The 22706-nt window shown below is 53.9% G+C and overlaps 1 protein-coding gene across 1 annotated transcript in view; it reads left to right on the top strand.

Moving 5' to 3' along the window:
• Positions 1-4718: 4718 nt before the first annotated feature.
• LOC310919496 (low affinity immunoglobulin gamma Fc region receptor III-like) overlaps positions 4719-22706 on the top strand; it is a gene marked incomplete at both ends in the record, with an annotated part of 95270 nt that continues 77282 nt past the window's right edge. Inside the window, 2 exons of the mRNA XM_083878862.1 lie at positions 4719-5022; positions 5275-5541. Of these exons, the coding sequence (XP_083734988.1) occupies positions 4719-5022; positions 5275-5541 (571 nt within the window). The remainder of the gene's footprint in view (positions 5023-5274; positions 5542-22706) is intronic.

Below are 22706 nucleotides of genomic sequence, written 5' to 3'. Positions count from 1 at the left end.
TATTCACAAAGGCACATCCATCTTCCTCAGTGGCTGTACAATATGTCAGTATCTAAAAATTGGCCTCTGATAGGTCCCTGTCCTTTCCAAAGGAAATTCCAAGGTACTTACAGGGAACTGTTTCCTCTTTAACTAAAACCAAGCTGTGTTTAACCCATGACACACACACTTGCACACACACACACTGAGCTGTGCACACTAATATGTGCAGTGTTATATACATACATACCTTACACAGGGCTTTGCTTACACATAATCCCACAGAGGATCTGCAGCCACCTCCAGCAGAGAAAAAGAAACAGCACTCCTTGGTCAGAGCTGGACTACAGAGGTGTCCATGTGCACAGTGCTGGGCACACGAGCACATCGGTAGCCGTGCAAAGTGGGACGTGTACACTTACATTTGGGCACACTAGAAAACACACAGGCAGCTTCACACACTGACACACGGGTACAGCCCAGCACCTGTGTGTGCACACAGAGCCACACATACTGGCACACACAGGCATAGCATGTGCAAACTCACACCCTGGCACAGAGTCACACACACTGGCACATGCGTGCACAGCACGTCCTAGAGCCCTTCTGGAAAAGAGAGTAGTTGGACATTTACTGCTTGCTACCCTGTAGGCAATATTCCACCCTCTGGGCCTTTGGGGTGGGAACAGTGCACATGAGGACAGGAGGAAAAAGGGCAGTGTAGATAAATTGTTGTGTTTTGTCAAAGGGCACCTCTTGCCCCTTACCTGAGGGGAGGTACATGTGGTTCCTATTTTTACGAAGGGTAGCTCAGAGGTTTTTGGGGATCAGTCACACACAGTAAGGAAAACTCTAGGTCTCTCTGTAGGGATTAGGACAGAGAGACTAGAGCAAAATGGGTTGTTCAGTGAGAAGTCCCTTTTCTCTGATCTCTACTGGGGTTGTATATAGATGTTTAAAACTTGATGCATCCATTCATTCTCTGACTCACACCAAAGCCAGTACACTTGGTGCGACTCAAGCTTCCTTTCAGTCCACGTTATTACACAATACTGCATAACCTTATGTCTTGATTTGAAAAGACAGGTGTCTGCTAGGGAGAGCAGGGCCTCCCTTGGAATGGACAATGCAAACCCTTTCTTTCCAAACTGTTATAATTATGAGAAATTAAGGATCTCTCAGGCAAAGATATGGGGATAGGGATAACAGTTCTTTATTAGTATGTATAACAAGGCAAACAACCAACAACAACAACAGCATTAATAATAAACAGAACCCAGAACCCCGTAACAGTTTCCCTGAGTGCAGCACTTTCCCCTTTGGTGCAGTTCCGGGCATGGCCAGCAGGGGCGCTGGTGGCTCCCGGTGGGCGGGGCAGGTGTGATGATCCCCCCGTGGCTGCAGGGGGCGCTGTGGGGCGGGCTGGGGGAGCACGTGGTGATGGCAGCTGGGCCCAGATGGGAAGGGATGGAAGGGATGGATCAGAAACTCCGGAGCTGAGGCTAAAGACGCAAAAGGTCTCAGCAGACAGGGGTAGTGCTGAAGAAGCATTGGGGGCAGGACAACAGCCACCCTGCTTCCAGCACAGCAACAGGCCCCACTTTTAGTGAGGCAGGAGATAACCAGGTTCCAGTTCAGTGGCTGTTCCTGGGAGCAGAGGCTCACCCCACACCAGAAGAAACAGGACTGAACTGGACTTCTGCAGCAGCAGTGAACTCCTTTCCACAAAGAGTCACTCCACCATTACTATCTGAAACCTCAGAATGAGTGAGCAAGAGTTTTCCATCCCTGCCGAGAGTTTTCCCCTCCCGCCATCTCAAGCACAGAGCCATCAGTGCTTCTTAGCAACCCGATGGGAAAAAAGTCCCACAGGCAACAAGGAAAGGAAATGAAAGAAAAAGCAACCAACCCCCAGCAGATTATTTTCACTCTTGTTGTTCTCCATCTCCACTGGGTTCATCTATAGGCCAGGGAGTTGTTTAAGGGTACACTTTTTGCTACCTCTTCACTTCCTTCTTTTCCCCTTGGGGATTCTCTACTTGCTCCCAGTCCTATCCTGACAGCCAATCACAGGTCTCCTGAAAAAATACATCTTCCTGACTGGCCAACCACAGGCCTTCCCAACCAGCCAATAACAGGCCCTCTTGACAAGGCCTGCTTTCCCAATCAGCTAGAAGGAAAAGGAAAGGGAAAAAAAGGAAAGAAATGAAAGGAGAGAAAAGAAAGAGGAAAATAAATCTTACCTTCTCCCTGGAAAACAAAAGCAAATAAACAACTCTCCTGTGATCTGCTGACTCCCATCCCATTAGGTCAGTTCCGCTGGGTTGGTGAGTGCCGGGAGTTCCTGTGCCGGGTCCCCGCTCGCCGCTCCCCACATGGGCCCCCACGGCTCCTCTGCACCGCCTGGCCGCCCCTGCCGCCAGAGGCCCCTCACCCCGGACAAGCGCGGTCTGCGCCGCTTGGCTGCCTCCACTGCCGGCGCTGTGTGCTCGGAACCTCCCGATACAAGCACGGCTACCACTGATCTGACACCCCCTAAATCCGGTAACTCTGAACCTGACATCCTCAGGAGCTCTTGAGTCTCCTTAAAACTGGTGACCTTCAACCTGGTGTTCCCAGGTGCTCTTGAGTCTCTCCAAATCCAGCAATTCTTTCAAGTCTCACACACACTCTAAATACTCTCCCGGGCTCACACACATGTGCAAATACTCACAGTCTTCCAGATCATCTGCAGTTTTCTCCCCAGCGGGCTTTATTTCTTCCGCCTTTAATTTTTCACAATTCAGTCTTCCACTGTCCCCAGGGTTTGGACCTGTGATCACTGATGGTCCCAGGAGGAATTGGCTGAGTCACCGAACACACGGCAGGGCACGGTTCTCTTTTGAAAACTCCTAGGGCCATAGAGAGAAGGTGTATATCCCAGACTGAGTCCTCATTTGTGAGAAACAACACTCAGTTTACAAACTTCAAAGGTTTATTAAACCTTAACAAGATACAACAAAAGACTGAATAAGAAGAAAGAGCAGAGCTGGGAGCATGGAACTGAACCACCATGTGCCTGTCTACAAAATAGCTGCTCTGCCTTTTATACTCCTGGTGTTACATCAGTCAACTTTGGCGCCTCCCAAAGCCTGTCAGTCAACTTCCCTTTGCTGTCCATTGGTGGAGACTGCTTTCTTGCAATTTGATTGGAGGTCAGGTGTTGCCATGCCACGCCTCCTAGTGACAAGCCAGCCCCTCCCCCAATGCCCCAACTACCAATCCCGTGACAACAATAGAAGGGGAGGGGAAAGAGGACTATGGGAGGACTTACGACAATAACATAACTACACATCAATAAAAATTATCTTAGTACACAGATAATCATCCCGTGATTCTGAGAGCCAAACATTGCATTGCGCATCTATAACATGCAGACTCTGCTGGGCCGTGGGTCACCCCAAATTCTCAGGCACCCAGGGAAGGAGCTGTGACCCACGGGCCCACCCAGTCACTGCACATCCCTGGGACCCCCATTCCCCAGGGACCTGAACCATGGGACCCCCATTCCTTATGACCACTCTCCCTTGTACTCCCATCCCAAGACTGCCATTCCCCAGGATCTCCATGGCCCAGGAGCCCCATTCCCAAGAAACCGTCTCCCATTCATTCCATTCTCTGAAATTCACATTCCTATAGGACCTTGATTCTCCCCTGAAAACCCCATTCCCATGGGACCCTCCATTTCCCCCACAGCCATTCCTGGAAAACACATCCCATGATCCCAAATCCCAGGAGCCCACGTTCCCATGGGACTCCCAGCCCTGAGTCCCCCCAACCCCAGGGACCCCCATTCCCAGTGACTTCCCCTTCTCATGACACCCATTCCCCACGTACCCCATCCCAGAATCCCCAAACCCCCTGACCCCCCACTCCAGATATCACCATGTCCCACTTTGTGCCACCCAGCCTTGTCCCCACCCAGCCCACAGCCCATCTTGAGCTTGTGGCCACCCTGCCCCCACATAAGGCCACAGCCACGCTGGGGACACAGCCTGACCTCATTTCCTTCCCTGTTCTTCGGAAGAGCCACCACGCAGGGGACAGCCACCCCTGACAGCAAGTGACAGCCAGTCTGGATGGTCAGAGACACGGGGATGGCTGGGAAGGTGGTGCTGCTCCTGTGGGGTGAGTGCCCCAGACATGGGAATGGGCCCTGGTGAGGCAGAGACCGGTGGGGAGGTGGCCCAGGGGTGGCTGTGGGGGTCCCCTGAGGTCCCCAGTGCCAGCAGAGCCAGTGCAGTGAGGTGATCAGGGTCATGGGGTTGCAGTGGGGACAGGAAAAGGGGAACAGGACTGGAGGGACCGGAATGTGGGGAGAGGAATTATGGGACTGGTGCAGCTGTGAGGACAGGGACAGGGTGACAGGGATGCAGGGACAGGGACAAGGGGACAAGCACCATGCAGATGGACCATGGGGACAGAGGCCATGGGGCTGGTGGGGGTGACCTGTGCCAGCACAGGGTCCCCATGCCTGGGGTGTCCACAATGTCCTCATGTCCTGCCTGAGCATGGGGTGGCTGCAGTTCCCCAATCCCTGAGACATCTGTGCCACACCAGTGTCCCCCTGGTGACAGTTCAGAACCAGCCCCCACACCCCATGGCCCCATAACTCTCTCCCCATGGTGCCACCCCCACCCAACCCTGTCCCTTCTCCCTTCCAGCCCAGACCCTCGGCCTCGCTGGTGAGTCCTCGGGGGATGCCATGTCCCCACCCCGCTGTCCCCAGCCCCATGCTGGCCCTGGCAGGCTGGTGTCCCCTGTCACCCACAGGTGCCCAGACCTCCCAGCTCCTGGTGGAGCCCCCCTGGATGCCGGCGGTGCTGTGGGACCGGGTGACACTGACCTGCCAGGGCTCGGGGACCGCCGGTGCCACCACCTGGTACAAGGATGGGCAGCGATGGGGGCAGGAGGGACCTGACCACTTCCTTGTCACCAGGAGTGGCACCTACCAGTGTGACAGACCTGGCAGTGGGTTCAGCCCCACTGTGACAGTCTCACAAGGTGAGTGGGGTTTGGGTGTCCCCTGGGTGGCACCTGTGGCACCCCAAGGGCTCTGGGTGGGCTCCACTCCATAGGTCACCTCCTGGTGTGACCAGAGCCCGTCCCCTGCCCACGGGGACATCCCAGAGCATCCCAGTGCAAGGGGACCCTGTTTGTGGAATTGGGGACCCCTGGTGCTCTGGGTGTGACTCAGTGGGGACTCCCCGTGAAAACAGGACCCCCGTGGTGTGACAGGACCCCCTTGTCCCCCAGACTGGCTGGTGCTGCAGGTGCCAGCGTGGCCACTGCTGGAGGGGGACACGGTGACACTGCGCTGCCGGGGCTGGCAGAACATGTCGGTCACCCAGGTGCAATTCTACCGTGGGAATGAGGAGGTGAGCAGGTCCCTCCATGGGACCGAGCTGTCCCTGTCCCCTCTGCAGCTGCACCACAGCGGTGACTACCACTGCCGGGGCAAGGTGGACTCTGACAGACCATGGATGCAGCACAAGTCGGCACCGGTGACAGTGACAGTGCACGGTGAGCCTCACCCCCACAGCCTCCCTGGGTCCCCTAGCTGGGGACGCTCCTCCTTGTCTGGGGACCCCCAGCCCTGTCTGAGGACCCCCATTACTGTCCAGACCTCCCATCCCTGCTGCGGGTCCCTCATCCATTTCTGGGTCTCTCACTGGGTACCCCAGCCGTACGTGGGTACCCCCATCTTTCCTGTAAACTGTTTCTATGTCCCCCCATCACTGCTGGAGTCCCCCTCCTTATCCCCCCATCCCTCAATGGGCCTCTTTGCCCGTCCCTGAGTCAACCCCACCCCTCCCTGATCTCCTCCCACGGTCCCCAGGTCCCACCATCCCCTCCCTGGGTCCCCACACCCCCCCTGGAGTCCCCCCCCATCCCTCTCCAGATGTGCCCTCCCTGAATCCCCCATCCTTCCTTGGGGTTCCTTTCCAGGCCTCCCCCCAGCTCTGCGACTCCTCTTCCTCACTGGGGTCCTCCTGTCTCTCTCTGACCCCCCCAGTGTCCCTCACTATCCCCTGGTGTCCCTCACTGTCCTCTGCTGTTGCCCCCTCCCACAGAAATCCCAATCCTGTGGGTGTCCGTGTGGGCACAGCCCCCCAGGGGACAGGTGGCACTGGGGGACCGCCTGGTGCTGAACTGTGAGGTGGCCACAGGGACACATCCCCTGTCCTTCACCTGGCACCAGGGGGGCTCAGGGACACTGCTGGGCACCTGCTCCCACCTGGAGCTGCGACACTTTGGGGACAATGACAGCGGCCCCTATCACTGCCGGGTCAGCGATGGGGACAGTGTGGCCGAGAGTGTCCCCCTGAATGTCACTGTCCTGGGTGAGCAGGACCCTCGGGCTGGGGGTGACCCCAACCACAGCCTCCCCAGCCCACCTTGCCAGGTGCCAGCCCTGTCTGTGTCCCCACAGTGCCCGTGGCCAATGCCACCATCACCTCCAGTCCCCTGTCACACCAGGTGCACACAGGTGACTCCGTGACCCTGCACTGCTCAGTGCAGGTGGGCTCAGCCCCTGTCACTTTCACCTGGCTGCACAATGGGCAGGAGGTGGCCCAGGGTCCTGTCCTGGAGCTTGGGGACGTCGATGTGGGACATTCAGGCACCTACCAGTGCGTGGCCACCAACCAGCTGGGACAGGACGGGCACCGCGTGTTCCGGGCACTCAGCCCTGAGCTGGCCCTGGAGGTGACATCGTGGGGACATGGAGGCACAGGTGGGGTCAGCACATGGAACTGGCTGGCACAGGAAAGGGACTCACAAGGTCACTGGGACTGGAGAACCTCTGGGTTGACCCTGCTGACCCCAGTGTTTCTCCCTCTATTTCCTGCAGTCGTTGCAGGGGTCGTTGGGTCCCTGTTGTTCCTGGTCCTGCTCAGGGGCATCATCGTGGCCTTTCACTGGTGGCACCACACGGGTGGGTGACAATGGGGGATGGGGGTCCTGGAGAGTGGTGGGAAGACCCCCAGAATACAGGGGCCATAGGGGGGCACCCACAGCCCCTGACTTGGGAGGGGCTGAGCCCCCAGTGACTTCAGCTCAGGGCCCTGAGGTGTGTGGGGTGGTTTTGCAGGGTTGTACAGAATAGTTGGGGATTCTATCAGAGATTTTTTGGGAATTCAGAGGGTACCCCTCCCAGCCAGGTCTGGGGTTCTAGGGGATCAGGATATTGGGGGAACTGGGGTGGTTCAGGGTTTCTGAGGGTCGTCAGGATACTGGGGGAGCCTGCAAGAAATTGAGGGCCTCGGGGTGGTTCAAGATTCCCCTGGGTGGATGGAGGCCCCTGGGACTCCAAAGTCACCACTTCAGTTTTCCTTTGCAGATGCCAGGGAGCAACAGGAAAGGTGAGTGCAGGCTCCAGCCATGATAAAGCTTTTACTCAAATCCCCAGCACCTCCCATCCCCTTTCATACACCTCTTTATCCCCACAGGGCCCCCCCAGAGCCCCTGGCACCCCCCACAGAGGATCCTCAGGCGACCTACATGGAGCTGCAGGGGCCACACGGGCAACCATGGGAACCCAGTGACATCTATGACAATCTGCAACAAAAGTTGTGACACTCTGGGGAACGGGAGGCACTGGGAGACACTGGGGGTGCTCCCTCCATGGCTCCTGTGGTTGCCCATCCTTCCAAGGGAGGTGGTCATGAGTCAGGGGGAGGCTACACAGGGCACCCTGTGCTCCCCATTTCCTATCCCAGTACCTCCAGGGTCTCCCCCATCCCCTTCCCAGTACCTGCAGGGGCTCCCCAATCCCCATCTGAGTGCTCCAAGTACCCTCAGTGGCTTCCCCATTCTCTCCCCACAGTGCTCAGAGCACACCCAGGGGTTTCCCACATTCTCCATTCCCCTGGCCCGTCCTGCTGTAAAAGGGGCAGTCGGGGAGGATTCTTTCTGATCGATTTCTCAGATGAAAATGAAGCACAAACATGGCAATATTATATCTGAGAACTGTTTATTGATAAAGGAGGCTAAGTGTTCTTATGGGAGGGGATTATAAGAGAATAGAGAGGGAAAAAGAGAGACAGAGAGAGAAACAGAAGACAGACACAGCGTTACCACAGGAACCCCGGGCGCTCTGTTGGCATCACTCAGCAGATGGAGTGTGTGTGTGGTGAGCCCTCGTGGCTTTTGGGAGTGGCTGGATGTGATTTCCAAGTGGTGGCACCTGCATGTCTCTGGCATTGGTGAGCGATGGCTGTGGGCTGGCTGTGGGCTGGTGCTGTGGCACTGGTGGCCATGGGATGGCTGCCATGGGCAGGGACTGGGGTGCAGCAGGCTCGTTGCTGTGGGCAACACGGGCAAAATGGCAAAGGCAGCAGATGTGTGCAGGCAGCCTCTGCTCTGCTGGGGAAGTGGTGGAGCACCAGGCTGGGGAAGCAGTGGAGCACCAGGTCGTTGCAGGAATGAGCTGCCTCACAGAAGCAGCAAAGCAGGGGAGAACGGGTGCAGACAGAGAAGGACCACCGGGAGGAAAAGGTGAGGCGGGGAGAAGGACCAAGCCGATCCTCCAAATGAGCCCCTAATCCCCCCGAGAAACCCAAAGCACAATGGCTCCTGCTGTGTCACAGTTAACTGCTTTTATTTGCTCATGTATAGCATATGTTGAGACATAAATGAAAATCAGATGGATTCCTCTCAACCCCCATGCCCCCCTGCAATCCCCTTCCCAGTGCTCCCAGTACACTACATGGCTTACCATTGCCCATCCCAGTTCCAAGGGAGCACAGTGACACCACAATGACACAAAGAATCCATCTTCAGAAGGCTGAAATGACTCCTTTATTCTTGGGATGTGTCTCCCTTTTTATACTATTCTACACAGACCAATGTGATTGGTGAAACAAAGACAAACCTCTTCGATCATATTGCTCAGACCAGAGGGACATCAGGAAGAAGTCCCTCCTAGGGAAAGAAATGTCAACAATTTGCTGTTTCAAAAACATGTCTCTTGTTTACAGAAAATTCCCTGGGAAAAGAATTTCAGAAAATGAAAAATATCTCAGGCATAAACCAGGGCTACAGCACAGGACCTGGTTTCCTGCTCCTGGGACAAAAATGCAGCTTTTTGGTTAAACTGACACAAATGTTTTTCTTTGTTCAGCTCTGTCAGGCTTTAAGGAATGGGATTCTCCTTTTTTTGGCTGCCAATATGTCTTGGTTGAAACACAGATGTCTGCCAAGGACAGTGGGAACCTCCCTTGGAATGGAAAAGATGACCCCCTACTCTCCAAATTATAATAACTTTGCAATTAAGGGGCTTTCAGGAAAAGATATGGGAACAGGAATAACAGTTCTGTACTAGTCTATATTGTGAGAAACAAGTTAATGGAAGTTGACTTTCCCTGGGTAACCTCGGAAGCAGCAAGCTGGAATGGGAGAGGTGAGCAGACCCCAGAGTGGCAAAACAAAAAGGAACAGAAACTCTGCAGCTGTAGCAGGAGCCCTGGGGTGTCCCAGCAGGCCCCCCACCAACTGCCCCTTCCGGTAGAAGAGGTGCAGGAGGGGGGCTGGGGGCCGCAGGGGGCTGGGGCTGCTGAGGCAGCTGAGATTGAGGGGGGACCCCTCGGTGCGCTAGGGGGAGACCCTCCAGTCCTGGCACCATGAAGAGCTCTGGAAAGGAGAGGGGAGGTGAGGACTGTGACTCTGAGTCCACTGGGAAGGGGCTTTGGGGGTGTCAGGATATTGGAGTTCCAGCCATGGGGTGCTCACCGAGCACTGTCACTGTCACTGGTGCTGAGAGTGATGGCCCAAAGCTCACCCAGCCCTTGCACTGGGAGCGCTGCTGTGGTGCAGCTGCAGAGGGGACAGGGACAGTTCGGTCCCAGTGAGGAACCCTCCAGATCCTTCTCATCCTGGTAAAATCACACCCTGCTGACTGACGTCCTGCATGGCCCAGCAGCGCAGTGTCACCGTGTCCCCCTCCAGCAGTGTCCGTGCTGGCACCTGCAGCACCAGCTGGTCTGTGGGACAGGAGGGTACAATCCCACTGAGGGGCTCAAGACTGGTCCAAGGTGGGTGCCCATGGCACCAGGGACATCTGGGTGGAGTCTTCCTTGTGCAGGAGGATCCCAGGAACACCGGGAGCAACTCCATGGCACAGGTGTCACCACGGGGTTCCACTGGGAATACACTGAGATGTCCCAGACTGCAAGGGACAGGCTCTTGCCATCGAAGGGGTGTGAGGCCACACATGGAATGGAACCCACCCAGACCTATCCCGAGGCCCACCACAAGCATTTAAGATCCTCTCTCACCATTTAGGACTGTCACGGAGGGGCTGAGCCCACTGCCAGGTCTCTGACACTTGTAAGTGCCACTCTCGGTGACAGTGAAGCGGTTGCGTCTGTTCTGCCCCCAGCGCTGCCCATCCTTGTACCAGGTGGTGGCACCAGCAGTCTCCAAGCCCTGGCAGGTCAGTGTCACCCGGTCCCACAGCACCGCCGGCCTCCAGGGGGGCTCCACCAGGAGCTGGGTAGTCTGGGCAGCTGTGGGTGACAGGGGACACCAGCCTGCCAGGGCCAGCATGAGGCTGGGGACAGCGGGGTGGGGACATGGCATCCCCCGAGGACTCACCAGCGAGGCCGAGGGTCTGGGCTGGAAGGGAGAAAGGACAGGGCTGGGTGGGGGTGGCCCTGCAGGGACAGCAGCACCTAGGGGTTAGGTGTGGTGTCTGTTCCCAAACTTTCCCCAAGGAAACACTGGTGTTGCACAGAGGTCTTGAGGACAGGGACACCTTGGTCACGCTGGGCTGAGGCAGGACATGGGGATGCTGTGGACACCCCACGTTTGCACAGGTCACCTCCGCCAGGCTCACAGCACCTGTCCCCACAGTCACATCCCCATGGCCGTGTGCCTGTGATCCCATTCCAATGGCAGCTGTCCAAATGCCCCATCTGCACGGTATGTGGCCCTTGTCCCTGTCCCTGCATACCTGTTTCCCTGTCCCCACAGCTGCCACAGCCCCAAGGTTCCTTTTGCCACATCCCTGTCCCCACATTTCTATACCCCTGTTCCTGCCCTCACATCCCAGTTACCCTCTTCTTGTCCCCCTGTTCCTGTCCCCACACCCACCCCATGACTCTGGTCACACTGGGGTCCATGCCCATGCACTGGCTCTGCTGGCCTTGGGGACCCCAAGGGACCCCACCGCCCCCCTGTGACCCCTCCCCACCAGTCTCTGCCTCACCAGGGCCCATCCCCGGGGTGTCAGGCCCGTGCCTGGGGCACTCACCCCACAGGAGCAGCACTACATTCCCGGCCATCCCCGTGTCCCCAGCCATGTGGACTGGCTGTCACTCACTGCTGTGGCCACCGGTCCCCTGGGTGGCGGCTCTTCGGATGAAGAGGAAGGAAGCGAGGTCACGTCTTGTCCCCACGTGTAGGTGGCTCTTGGTAGGGGCCAGGTGGGGGAAAGGTGGAGACACAGTAGGGGACAGGCTGGGGACATGATGGGATAGTCTGGGGGCTCAGTGGGGGATGGTGTTCCCAGGAGTGCTCAGGGGTTGTGGAGAGTCAAGGATGGATGTTCAGTAAAATGGGGGTCCAGGGGAACTGGGACCTCTGTGTGTGGGGATTCAGGGATGTGGGTCCTGGGGAACATGGTCTCAAGAGTTGAGGGGTCATGAGATGTGGGTCCCAGGGCTGGGATTTCAGGGAGAAATAAGAGGAATCTTGGGAAGAGGGGTTTTGGGGAATAAGGCAGCCCATGGGATGGGGCCATTCAGGGATGGGGGTCCTGGGGAAACATGGCCCCCAAGGATTTTGTGTAATGAGTTGTGGGTCCCAGGATTGGGGGTGCATGGGAATAAAGAAGAATTTTGGGAAAAGGGGTTCTGGGGAAAGAAGCAGCCCATGGGATGGGATGAAGGCAATGGTGGTTCTGGGCAATTGGAGTCCTGGAATGCCCTGAAGATGGTAAATGCCAGGCTAATTTTGGTTGAATTCCCTGATGCCCAATTGGTTTACAAGAAATTAGACGTCCATGAAATAAAGGCAAAAATCTTTTCCCACACCATTTTTTTCCAATAAAAATAAACTCAGCAAAAATCAAACTTACAATGTAGAAAATGGTCTGGTTGATAGAATCCTTTTAATCACTGCTCTCCCAACAAGTTACTCACAATAACAACACAAACATATCCCCAAGAAATGAGACTTGCTGGTTCCCTTTAGGAGTCCATTGGTGCATCCCACAGCAGCATTTGCTTGTGGATAATGCACAGTGTGGAATCTCCCTGAGTGTGCAACAGGTCCATGGGATTGTTCCCTGCCTGCTGGGCAGCAACCCAGCCCATAGGGAAGGCTTTGGTTTGGCCATATTTAGGAACTCTTCCCATTTTGCTCATTCTCACCATGAAACTTGATTTACTTCCCATGGCTTCTACTCCCAAAATGGGAGAAACTCTGTCCATCCTTAGAACAGTGCACAGGAACCTGTGGAAATGCCCCCGTGTCCCTCAGGGTCTGCTTCCCTGGGAAATGCACTCCACCCTGCCCTGAATTCCCCTGCCTGGCCACTCCCTGCTCTTGTTGGGACACCCCTGTACCCCAGATCCACATGTGGAACCCCTGCTCAATATTTCCACACTTTTTCCTTTCTTCTGGTGTCCACAATCTTTCCTGGTGATTCCAAAGGGCTGCATGTTTTGTTCAAGAGAGGGTCCCGGTCAGGTTGTTGAGCAGATCGGTGTGGGATTTGCAGAACTTCTGGGGCTCTCTCAGCCCCTTGCTGAGAGGGACAAAATGATCAATTGCTGCATTTCCGGACTGGTTCCCTCACAGCTGCCCCTGCAGGGGCTGTTTCCAGCCAGCCCTGCTCTGAAAACCATCAAAGGCCCTCACAGAGCCACTGCTTGGGCTCCCATTGGCTTTTGTGCTTCTTGCAGGGCTGAGCAAACCACAGCCACGCCTTTTCCTGCCACAGAATTCTCACCTTTGCAGCAGCTCTAAAGCTGCCAGAATCAAAGCCAAGGGGGCAGGGGGGACCCTCAGGTCCTGGCTGCCAGCTGGGGCTGGCCAGAGCAGGGCTGGCCAATGCCCATCCCTGTGCACTGGGGCTGGGCCATGGCTGGGCCCCACACTTGGATGGGCACTGGCTTCAAGGAGGAGGAGTTGGGGAGCTCCTTCCTGCCTGGGGCTCCATTCCCAAGCTGCTCTTGCCGGCTCAGACCCTGCAGGGGACCAGCAAGAATGGAGAAGTCTGGAACCCTCCCAGAGCCGCCACCATCCCCCAGCACAGGACCCCCTTGGCCAGCATGTGTCCTCCCCTGGGACAGGATCCCCTAGGACTCAACCCTCCCTCCCCGTGTGACACTCAGCACAAATGGCCTTTTCCTTCTGTTATAAATGCAATCGCAAAATCGGATTAATATCAAAAAGCAATTTATTAGAAAAACTATCCCAATCACCAACAAAGAGAAAAACCACAATAAGGACGGACAGTGCAGCGCTGGGTGGACAGGAGTCTGCATCCCAAGGTACAGATTTCCCAAATCCACGAGGAGTGGACTGCAGCTTGGGGTTTTATAGGGTTTTTCATATCCCGAGGCAAAACAGGTGTGGGGCACAGTCCAACAAAGAGTCCAAATACAACGTTGAATGGATTTCCCGGATTCATCGAGCTTTGTAAATATCGATATGGGAAGGTTTTTTTCACGTGTGGATCATGCTTGCCGGTCCCTGGTTGCATCAGTGGGTGGACTCCAGAGAGGAGTTTCCTCAGCAGAGTGTGTTGACCATCATTATCTCAGCTGGCCAATTTCTTTGTCCACTTTGATGGCCCTCGTCCTGCTCTTTGTCTCGGGCTGAAAAGCGGCTGTGGCTCGAGGAGCTGCCTGACTAGGGAAGAATTTTAAACAGACCACACCTTTTTATATCTTTATACCAATACAATAAAACATACATTTCTATATTTCTCTTCACGAATTTTTACCCATATGTTACATTTACCACACTTCTGCTGCAGGAGAGAGAAAGTGAAAGTGTTTTGGGGGAACAGTCAGACACTCCCATCCCCCACAGCCTCCCAACCCTCCCTGCAGACCCCTCACCCCTGCTTCCCCCACCCAGGGGTTCCCCCGACCCATTCCCTGCTCAGGGGCTCCCCAGGGTCATCAAGGCATGGACTGGGGGATTGTGAAATTGAGTGGAAAAAGGAAGGAAATGAAAGAGAAGAGAGGAAAAAGCCCCTGGGGGATGGGGGAACACAGACCCGGAGCCCTTCGGAATCCACCTGGGGTGACCCTCAGGCCACAACCACCTCAGAGGGCTGTGCTGGGCCCAGGGTCACCCCAAATTCTCAGGCACCCAGGGAAGGAGCTGTGAGCCACGGGCCCACCCAGACACTGCACATCCCTGGGACCCCCATTCCCCAGAGACCTGAACCATGGGGCCCCCATTCCTTATGTCCCCCTCTCTCTTGGACTCCAAGCCCAGGACTGCCATTCCACAGGACCTCCATGGCCCAGGAGCCCCATTCCCAAGGAACCCTCTCCCATTCATTCCATCCCCTGAAAACCCCATTCCCTCAAGACCTTGATTCTACCAGGATCCCCCATTCCCACAGGTTCCTCCATTCCCCTGCACCCCATCCCTGGCACCCCCATTCAATGACCCCAAATCCCTGGAGCCCACATTCCTGTGGGACTCCCAGCCCTGAGTCTCCCCAGCCCCAGGGACCCCCATTCCCATGCACCCCAATCCTGAATGACTCCTCATCCTCATGACCTCCATTCCCCAGCCCTGGACACCCATCCCTGGGTCCACAAACCCCCTGAGGCCCCCACTCCTGAGAATCCCCTGTCCCACCATGCACCACCCAGCCTTGTCCCCACCCTTGTCCCCACCCTGCCCACAGCCTGTCCCCAGCTTGTGGTCACCCTGCCCCCAACAAGGGCCACAGCCACGCTGGGGGCATGGCCTGACCTCACTTCATTCCCTGTTCTTCTGAAGAGCCACCAGGTAGGGGACAGCCACCCCTGACAGTGAGTGACAGCCAGTCTGGATGGTCAGAGACACGGGGATGGCTGGGAAGGTGGTGCTGCTCCTGTGGGGTGAGTGCCCTGGGCACGGGCCTGACCCAGCGGATGGGCCCTGGTGAGGCAGAGACTGGTGGGGAGGGGGCACAGGGGGGCTGTGGGATCCTCAGTGCATGAGGGGATCAGGATTGTGGGGTGGCTGTGGGGACAGGAGAAGGGGGGCAGGACTGGAGGGACCAAAAAGTGGGGAGAGGAGTTATGGGACTGGTGCAGCTGTGAGGACAGGGACAGGGTGACAGGAATGCAGGGACAGGGACAAGGGGACAAGCACCATGCAGATGGGCCATGGGGACAGAGGCCATGGGGCTGGTGGGGGTGACCTGTGCCAGCACAGGGTCCCCTTGCCTGGGGTGTCCACAATGTCCTCATGTCCTGCCTGAGCATGGGGTGGCTGCAGTTCCCCAAATTCCGAGACATCTGTGCCACACCAGTGTCCCCCTGGTGACAGTTCAGGGACATCCCCCACACCCCGTGCCCCCATACCTCTCTCCCCATGGTGCCGCCCCCACCCAGCCCTGTCCCTTCTCCCTTCCAGCCCAGACTCTTGGCCTCACTGGTGAGTCCTCGGGGGATGCCATGTCCCCACCTTGCTGTCCCCAGCCCTGTGCTGGCCCTGGCAGGCTGGTGTCCCCTGTCACCCACAGGCGCCCAGACTACCCAGCTCCTGGTGGAGCCCCCCTGGATGCCGGCGGTGCTGTGGGACCGGGTGACACTGACCTGCCAGGGCTTGGGGACTGCCGGTGCCACCACCTGGTACAAGGATGGGGAGCGCTGGGGAAAAGAGGGACTCAACCGCTTCACTGTCATAGAGAGTGGCACCTACCAGTGTGACAGACCTGGCAGTGGGTTCAGCCCCACCGTGACAGTTTCACATGGTGAGGAGGGTTTTGGTGTCCCCAGGGTGGCACCTGTGGCACCCCAAGGGCTCTGGGTGGGCTCCACTCCATGGGTCACCTCCTGGTGTGACCAGAGCCCGTCCCCTGCACACGGGGACATCCCAGAGCATCCCAGTGCAGGGGGACCCTGTTTGTAGAATTGGGGACCCCTGGTGCTCTGAGTGTGACTCAGTGGGGGCTCCCCACGAAAACAGGACCCCCCTGGTGTGACAGGACCCCCGTGTCCCCCAGACTGGCTGGTGCTGCAGGTGCCGGCGTGGCCGCTGCTGGAGGGGGACACAGTGACACTGCGCTGCCGGGGCTGGCGGAACAATTCAGTCACCCAGGTGCGATTCTACCATGGGGACGAGGAAATGAGCAGGTACCTCCCTGGGACCGAGCTATCCCTGTCCCCCTCTGCAGCTGAACCACAGTGGCCACTACCAATGCCGGGGCCAGGTGTACTCCGGGGGATTATGGGTGCAGCACAATTCGGAGCTGGTGACAGTGACAGTGCACGGTGAGCCTCACCCCCACAGCCTCCCTGGGTCCCCTAGTTGGGGGCACTCCGCCTTGTCTGGGAACCCACAGCCCTGACTGCAGACCCCTATTATTGCCCAGACCTCCCATCCCTGCAGCGGGTCCCTCATCCATTTCTGGGTCTGTCACCAGATCCCCCAGCCCTACGTGGGTACCCCCATCTTTCCTGTAAACTTCTTCTATGTCCCCCTATCACAGCTCGAGTCCCTCTCTTTATCTCCCCATCCTCACTGGGTCACTTCACCCGTCCCTGAGTCAACCCCACCCATCTCTGATCTCCCCCCATGGTCCCCAGGTCCCACCATCCCCTCCCTGGGTCCCCACACCCTCGCTGAGGTCCCCCCCATCCCTCTCCAGATGTCCCCTCCCTGAATCGCCCATCCTTCTTTGGGGTTCCTTTCCAGCCCTCCCGCCAGCTCCACAACCCCTCTTCCTCACTGGGGTCCTCCTGTCTCTCTCTGCCCGCCACCCCCCGCCCACATCATGTCCCTCATGGTCCCCTGTTGTCCCTCACTGTCCCCTGCTGTATCCCCGTCATGCAGAAATCCCGATCCCGTGGATGTCCGTGTGGTCACAGCCCCCCAAGGGACAGGTTGCACCAGGGGACCGCCTGATGCTGAGCTGTGCCATGCCCAGAGGGACACGTCCCCTGTCCTTCACCTGGCACCAGGGATGCTGGCTGGACTCCGGCCCCCACCTGGAGCTCCAGCACATTGGGGACAATGACAGTGGCCACTATCACTGCCGGCTCAGCAATGGGGACAGTGTGGCTGAGAGTGTCCCCCTGAATGTCACGGTCCTGGGTGTGAGGGACCCTTGGGCTGGGGGTGACCCCACCTATGTTAGCCCCATCCCACCTCGCCAGGTGCCAGCCCTGTCTGTGTCCCCACAGTGCCCGTGGCCAATGCCACCATCACCCCTGGTCCCCTGTCACACCAGGTGCACACAGGTGACCCCGTGACCCTGCGCTGCTCAGTGCAGGTGGGCTCAGCCCCTGTCACCTTCACCCGGCTGCACAACTGGCAGGACATGGCCCGGGTCCTGTCCTGGAGCTTGGGGATGTCGATGTGGGACATTCAGGCACCTACCAGTGCATGGCCACCAACCAGCTGGGACAGGACGGGCACCGCGTGTTCCGGGCACTCAGCCCTGAGCTGGCCCTGGAGGTGACATCGTGAGGACATGGAGGCAAAGGTGGGGTCAGCAAAGGGAACTGGCTAGCACCGGATGGGGACTCATATGGTCACTGGGACTGGAGAACCTCTGGGGTGACCCTGGTGACCCCAGTGTGTCTCCCTCTATTTCCTGCAGTCGCTGCAGGGGTCATTGGGTGCCTGTTGTTCCTGGTCCTGCTCATGGGTATCATCGTGGCCTTTCACTGGTGGCACCTGTCAGAGTCTGTCTGTGGATGTTATGCCTCACAACTGTCTCCGATGGTTGAAGACCAAGACCCCCGGAGAGACTAGGGAGAGCCCCTGGCCTGGCTGAGGTGGGGCGCCTGCTGAGGACTGATATGCATCTCCACGAGAACGGAATGCAAGAACAATAGCAGCTCGTTACAGTGGACTGAGCTGACTATACTGACCGTGCTAGAAGGGTACAGCTTGCCGCTTGTTCCTGAGCACCCAACTTTGACGCAGGTGCCTGCACTGGCCCAGTGCCCTCTTTGGCTCCATTCCACTCGCCTTGGTCCTCTTCCTGACCAGCCTATAAAGACTCTGCGGGTCCCGTGCACCCTTCGTGATCACCCCACTGGAGAAGATCGCGTCTATGGGCATCTCTACGTCTTGAGGACCTCCGACTCTCCACGTGGTAGCTATAATCCCCCTTCCCCTCTTTCTCTATCTTTCTCACTATTCTCTATTTTCTCTCCCTACTATCGCATTGTGGGCACTAAATAAAAGTGCATTTTTTTTGTTTAAGCAAACTGGTTTGTCCCCTGTTGTGTCTTTTGCGCTTTGAGATCTCCAAAACGAACCATCAGGTTCCCCGCATATGTTTGCGGACCCTGACATTTAAATTGGCGTCACGGACAGGATCTTGATAGACTGTGGAGTTGCGGGTTTTATATAGTTTGTAGAAGGGGAAGGACCCTCGTCTCAGCCGCACCTAGCACGCCACTTTGGTGAGCGCTGTTAGAAAGCAAGGGGGGCGAGGGAAAATTCCCGCAAACTGTATACACCCAGGCGAATAAGCACTCCCTGTCATCAGGATATTTCAGAAACGATCTCACTGTGCAAAAGATGGGACTCTGTGTTTTAAGCTGCTTGGTGTAGTTGAGGAGACAACAGGTGTTTTTTGTGAAGAAGTGCCTCCCAAGCAGCTGGGTCTCCTCTCCCATTCCAGGGAAGCGAAGGGAAACACAGTATTAGCTGTGCCATTGTTTGTAACTTTAAGAATACCTCCCTGAGAGTGGTTTTTGTCCCTTCACAAAAAATGAGTGAAAATTCTAGTACAAAAGATAAGGATATTCTTTTTGCTTTGTTAACAAAGCATGGTGCTAGACCTTCTCCAGCCGGAGAAGAGTGGGCACAAGATAATTGGTTTAAGTGTGAAAACATTGTAGATAGAATATATTCTTTGCAACATGATGCTAAGTATAAACTGGGCAGAAATAAAACCATTCTTTGCTCAGTTTTGGGGGCCTGCCTTTCGGCAGCCATAGAAACCCATTTTAAATGGGTAAGTGAAGAGAGAGCAGAAATAGAATCCCTGCAAAAACAATTGGAACATGAAAAAAATCGAGAGGGAGAAGTAATAGAATCCCTGCAAGATTTGGTAGAAGCTTTGCAAAAACAATTAGAACAGGAAAGAAGTCGGATTTATTTGCTTGAGATTTCCCTTGCAGAAGAGCAGAGCAAAAATTCAAAACCTGTAGATTCACCAAAGGAAACAGGAGGAAAGGAGACATACAGCATTAAACAAATATACCCTCAGAAAGAATTAGCACACATGCAAAATTGTGGGGAACTCTGTTGCTCCAACTTGAGACCTCTTGTCAAAACAGAATTTAACTATATAAATGCAGAGGATAATGACCCCCACATAACCACCAAAGAAATACCATACACAGCCACTGAATTAGCTAAATTAAAAAAAGAATACTCCAGACTACCTAGTGAATCAGAGACGGAGTATGTCTTTAGAGTTTCACTTACTGGGGGTGACCAAATTAAATTAAGTGAACAAGAAGCAAGTGGCTACTGGGGACATGGAGTTTTCTTAACAACAGGGAATACACGTGCTCCATGGTCCCTGACACAGCGTGCAGCTTACTGGGCAGGGGGACTAAGCCCCCTTGAAAGGGGCGACCCTCTGGCAATAGTCAGCACCCCGGACCAACTCCTAGAAAACATACACAAAGCTGCATGCTTGCAAATGATACATGAAAGAAAATTGATTTCTGACTATGAGACACCCATGCAACAGCCTGTCAAACCTGAGATTGTGACCCCCCTAATTCGAGGTTTGCCGGAGTCTCTTAAACCAACAGTAATTCTTTTTCAAAAAACAATAGCACCTATCACTCCGGTAGACAGGCTTGAAAGATTTCTTGGACACACAAGTGATCAAACCGGTTCCACTGACTCCACTGACTTCTCGCCTTTTGCTACTCCTAGCACACAATCTAACAGCAGTCATAACAGTGGAAAATACGGACCAGTGAAGCACTCAGAGGACAAACCCGAAAAACCCAGAGAAGTCAGGCACATTGCTTCTCCTAATGAAAAACCAGAAAAGGGAGAACAAATCTCTAACCAGCAGCAGTTGTGGTTGCTAGGGCTGAAAAGGGGACTACCTCGAGAAGTAATGGATAAATTGCCTTATGATAAATTGGTTAAAATAAAATTGCTGCTTTTTGAAGCAACTGTCCACCAAGCCCTTGGCCCTATTCATCCTACAGATCCTTTTCAGGTAGAATGGAGATTTGCCACCTCAGGATTGTCATTATATATATGGCAAAGGGGTCCTGAAGGCCCGATCAGATCTGTCAGCTCTTACTCCTGTGGCTTTAAAGATGCTGAAAAGAAGTACACTACCTGGGAAAAAGGCTTGTTTGTGGTTAGCTTAGCTCTCATAGAAGTGGAGAAAATTGCACAACAACAACCAATTGTTTTGAGAGGCCCCTTCAAGGTTAAGTCAGTCACTACTGGGACCCCCCCACCTGCCGGGGTGGCCCAGAGGGCCTCAGTAAGACAGTGGTCTGCTCAGATTGAACATTATTGTAACATCTTCTCAATAACTAAAGGAGCTGTGAAAAATCTAGCACTACAAGAAGCAGAAAACTTGGATAGCATCCAAGACAAACCTGCCTCAGCCATTACCCCTCCCTTTTCCCCCAAACAGCCAGCAAATCCTTGGTTTACTGATCCTTCTGCCTTTTGCCTGACAGCTCCAAGCATAATTCCCGCACTATGGGGACCAAGTGATTCCAGCAATCCAGCACATTGCCCTGGACAGTCTGTTTTGGTGGACCTCCCTACTGTAGGGGAAGTACCACTAGTGCAGAAAACCCCTCTGAATAAATATACATGGGCGGCCTTTGATGCTCTAGGGAAAGAGCATCGAATAAATACAGGATGGGCAATTTTCATCATTCTAACCTCCTGCCTCCTCGTGGCAGATTCTGTTGTGCTTACTTTCCACAGGAGAACTCCGAGGGACATGAAGGCCATATAAACCATGATAAATATTTTAAACAGAAATTTTAAATAGCATTGATTCAGAAATATTAATGAACAAATTGGTTGCCACAATCAAAGATTTGACCAAATTATAACAATTATTATAATTGTCCTTATTGGCTTTGAGGACACTTCAGTGATTGCTATTAAACATATTACCAAATTGGGAAAAGATAAATGTGAATGATAGCAAATTGGTAATTGATACACCTGGTGCTACACAAAACAATGTTTCTTTGGCACTTAAGCTGCATCCAGGCACAGCTTTGGATGCAGATGGTTGTTGCCTTAATTATAAGGCAAGAAGAAGAAAGAATTCTTCCTACTGAAATTTGGAAAATAATTTGGAACAATTCAAATTATTTTCAAAGAGAATTCCAATCCTGGTGGAAATTAGTGAACTTTACCTATAACCCCAATACTAACACAGTTACAGCCTTTGTGTTAACAATAGGGAATGCTTCAGTACATTTGATATTCCCTATCTTTGCATTAGGTATAAACCATGATGGAGCTATTCTCTATCCTTCCGAGCATAGAGAATGGGCCCGTCAAACTGGTGAGAAATGGCAAACTGTCAATTTAGAATCTTGTGTTGTTAGGGAGCAGCAAGGTTTCATTTGTGAAAGTGATGCAATCATAGCTCAGGACATTTGTTTGGACACTGAGCAAAATATTTGTCATTTTGAAGTACATCCTAACGAAGCTCCTGGAACAGTGCTCGTGTATATAGGCAATGGGTGTGCATGCTTTAGGACTGTCTGTGATGTTGTAGTTGTAGAAAATGCAATAGTAGATACTAAAAATCACTCAAATTTTTGTGTTTGTGATTTTACCACAATTACAGAATGTGACTTTTCTTATAAAGTCCCAGCTACGTCCTCCTTTTGATTTTGGTTTTGATTGGCCTTGTTTTAGTTAACATCCCTTTTGCAAAGGACACTCCTAAAGTTATTGACGTAAAATGCACTACCCAGACAGCGAAAGTTAAGCCTGTAACAGCAGTTTGATTTGAAATGGTTTGTTGTTTTGATTAATGTTGCTTTGTCTTAGTCATGTTAATTAAAATTTAAGGGTTTTTGTTTTGTTTTGTTTTGTTTTTTGTTTTTGTTTGTTTAGAAATTATCATTTTAAAAATTTAAAGAATTTTGTGAAAGAAATTGTTTTCAATTAAGTATTTGATTGAAAATTGTAACTGTTGATTTTAATTGATGGTATTATATTAATTATTTAGTAATTTGAGTTAATATTTTGAAAAATTGTTATATTAATTATTTGGTGATTTATGTTGATTATTTTGAAAAAAATTGTTAAATCAATTTTTTTTTAATTTTTGTTTCATTTTTTGCTTCTATTCCCTTTCCGTACTTTACCTTCTTTCTCTCTCTCTCTCTCTCTCTCCTACACCCTCTCTATTGTCTCTGTTTTTCTGGGATATGCTGCCAATGTGGATGAGTCCTGAAGACTTCACGAGACTACGGAACCTGCTGATGGAAGAACACCTTCGTCGTCAGTCGTGAGTCACGGGG

This window comes from Zosterops lateralis, assembly GCF_965231275.1.
Source record: "Zosterops lateralis genome assembly, chromosome: 27".
NCBI lineage: Eukaryota > Metazoa > Chordata > Aves > Passeriformes > Zosteropidae > Zosterops > Zosterops lateralis.
This window is presented reverse-complemented; position numbering and strand designations above follow the sequence as displayed.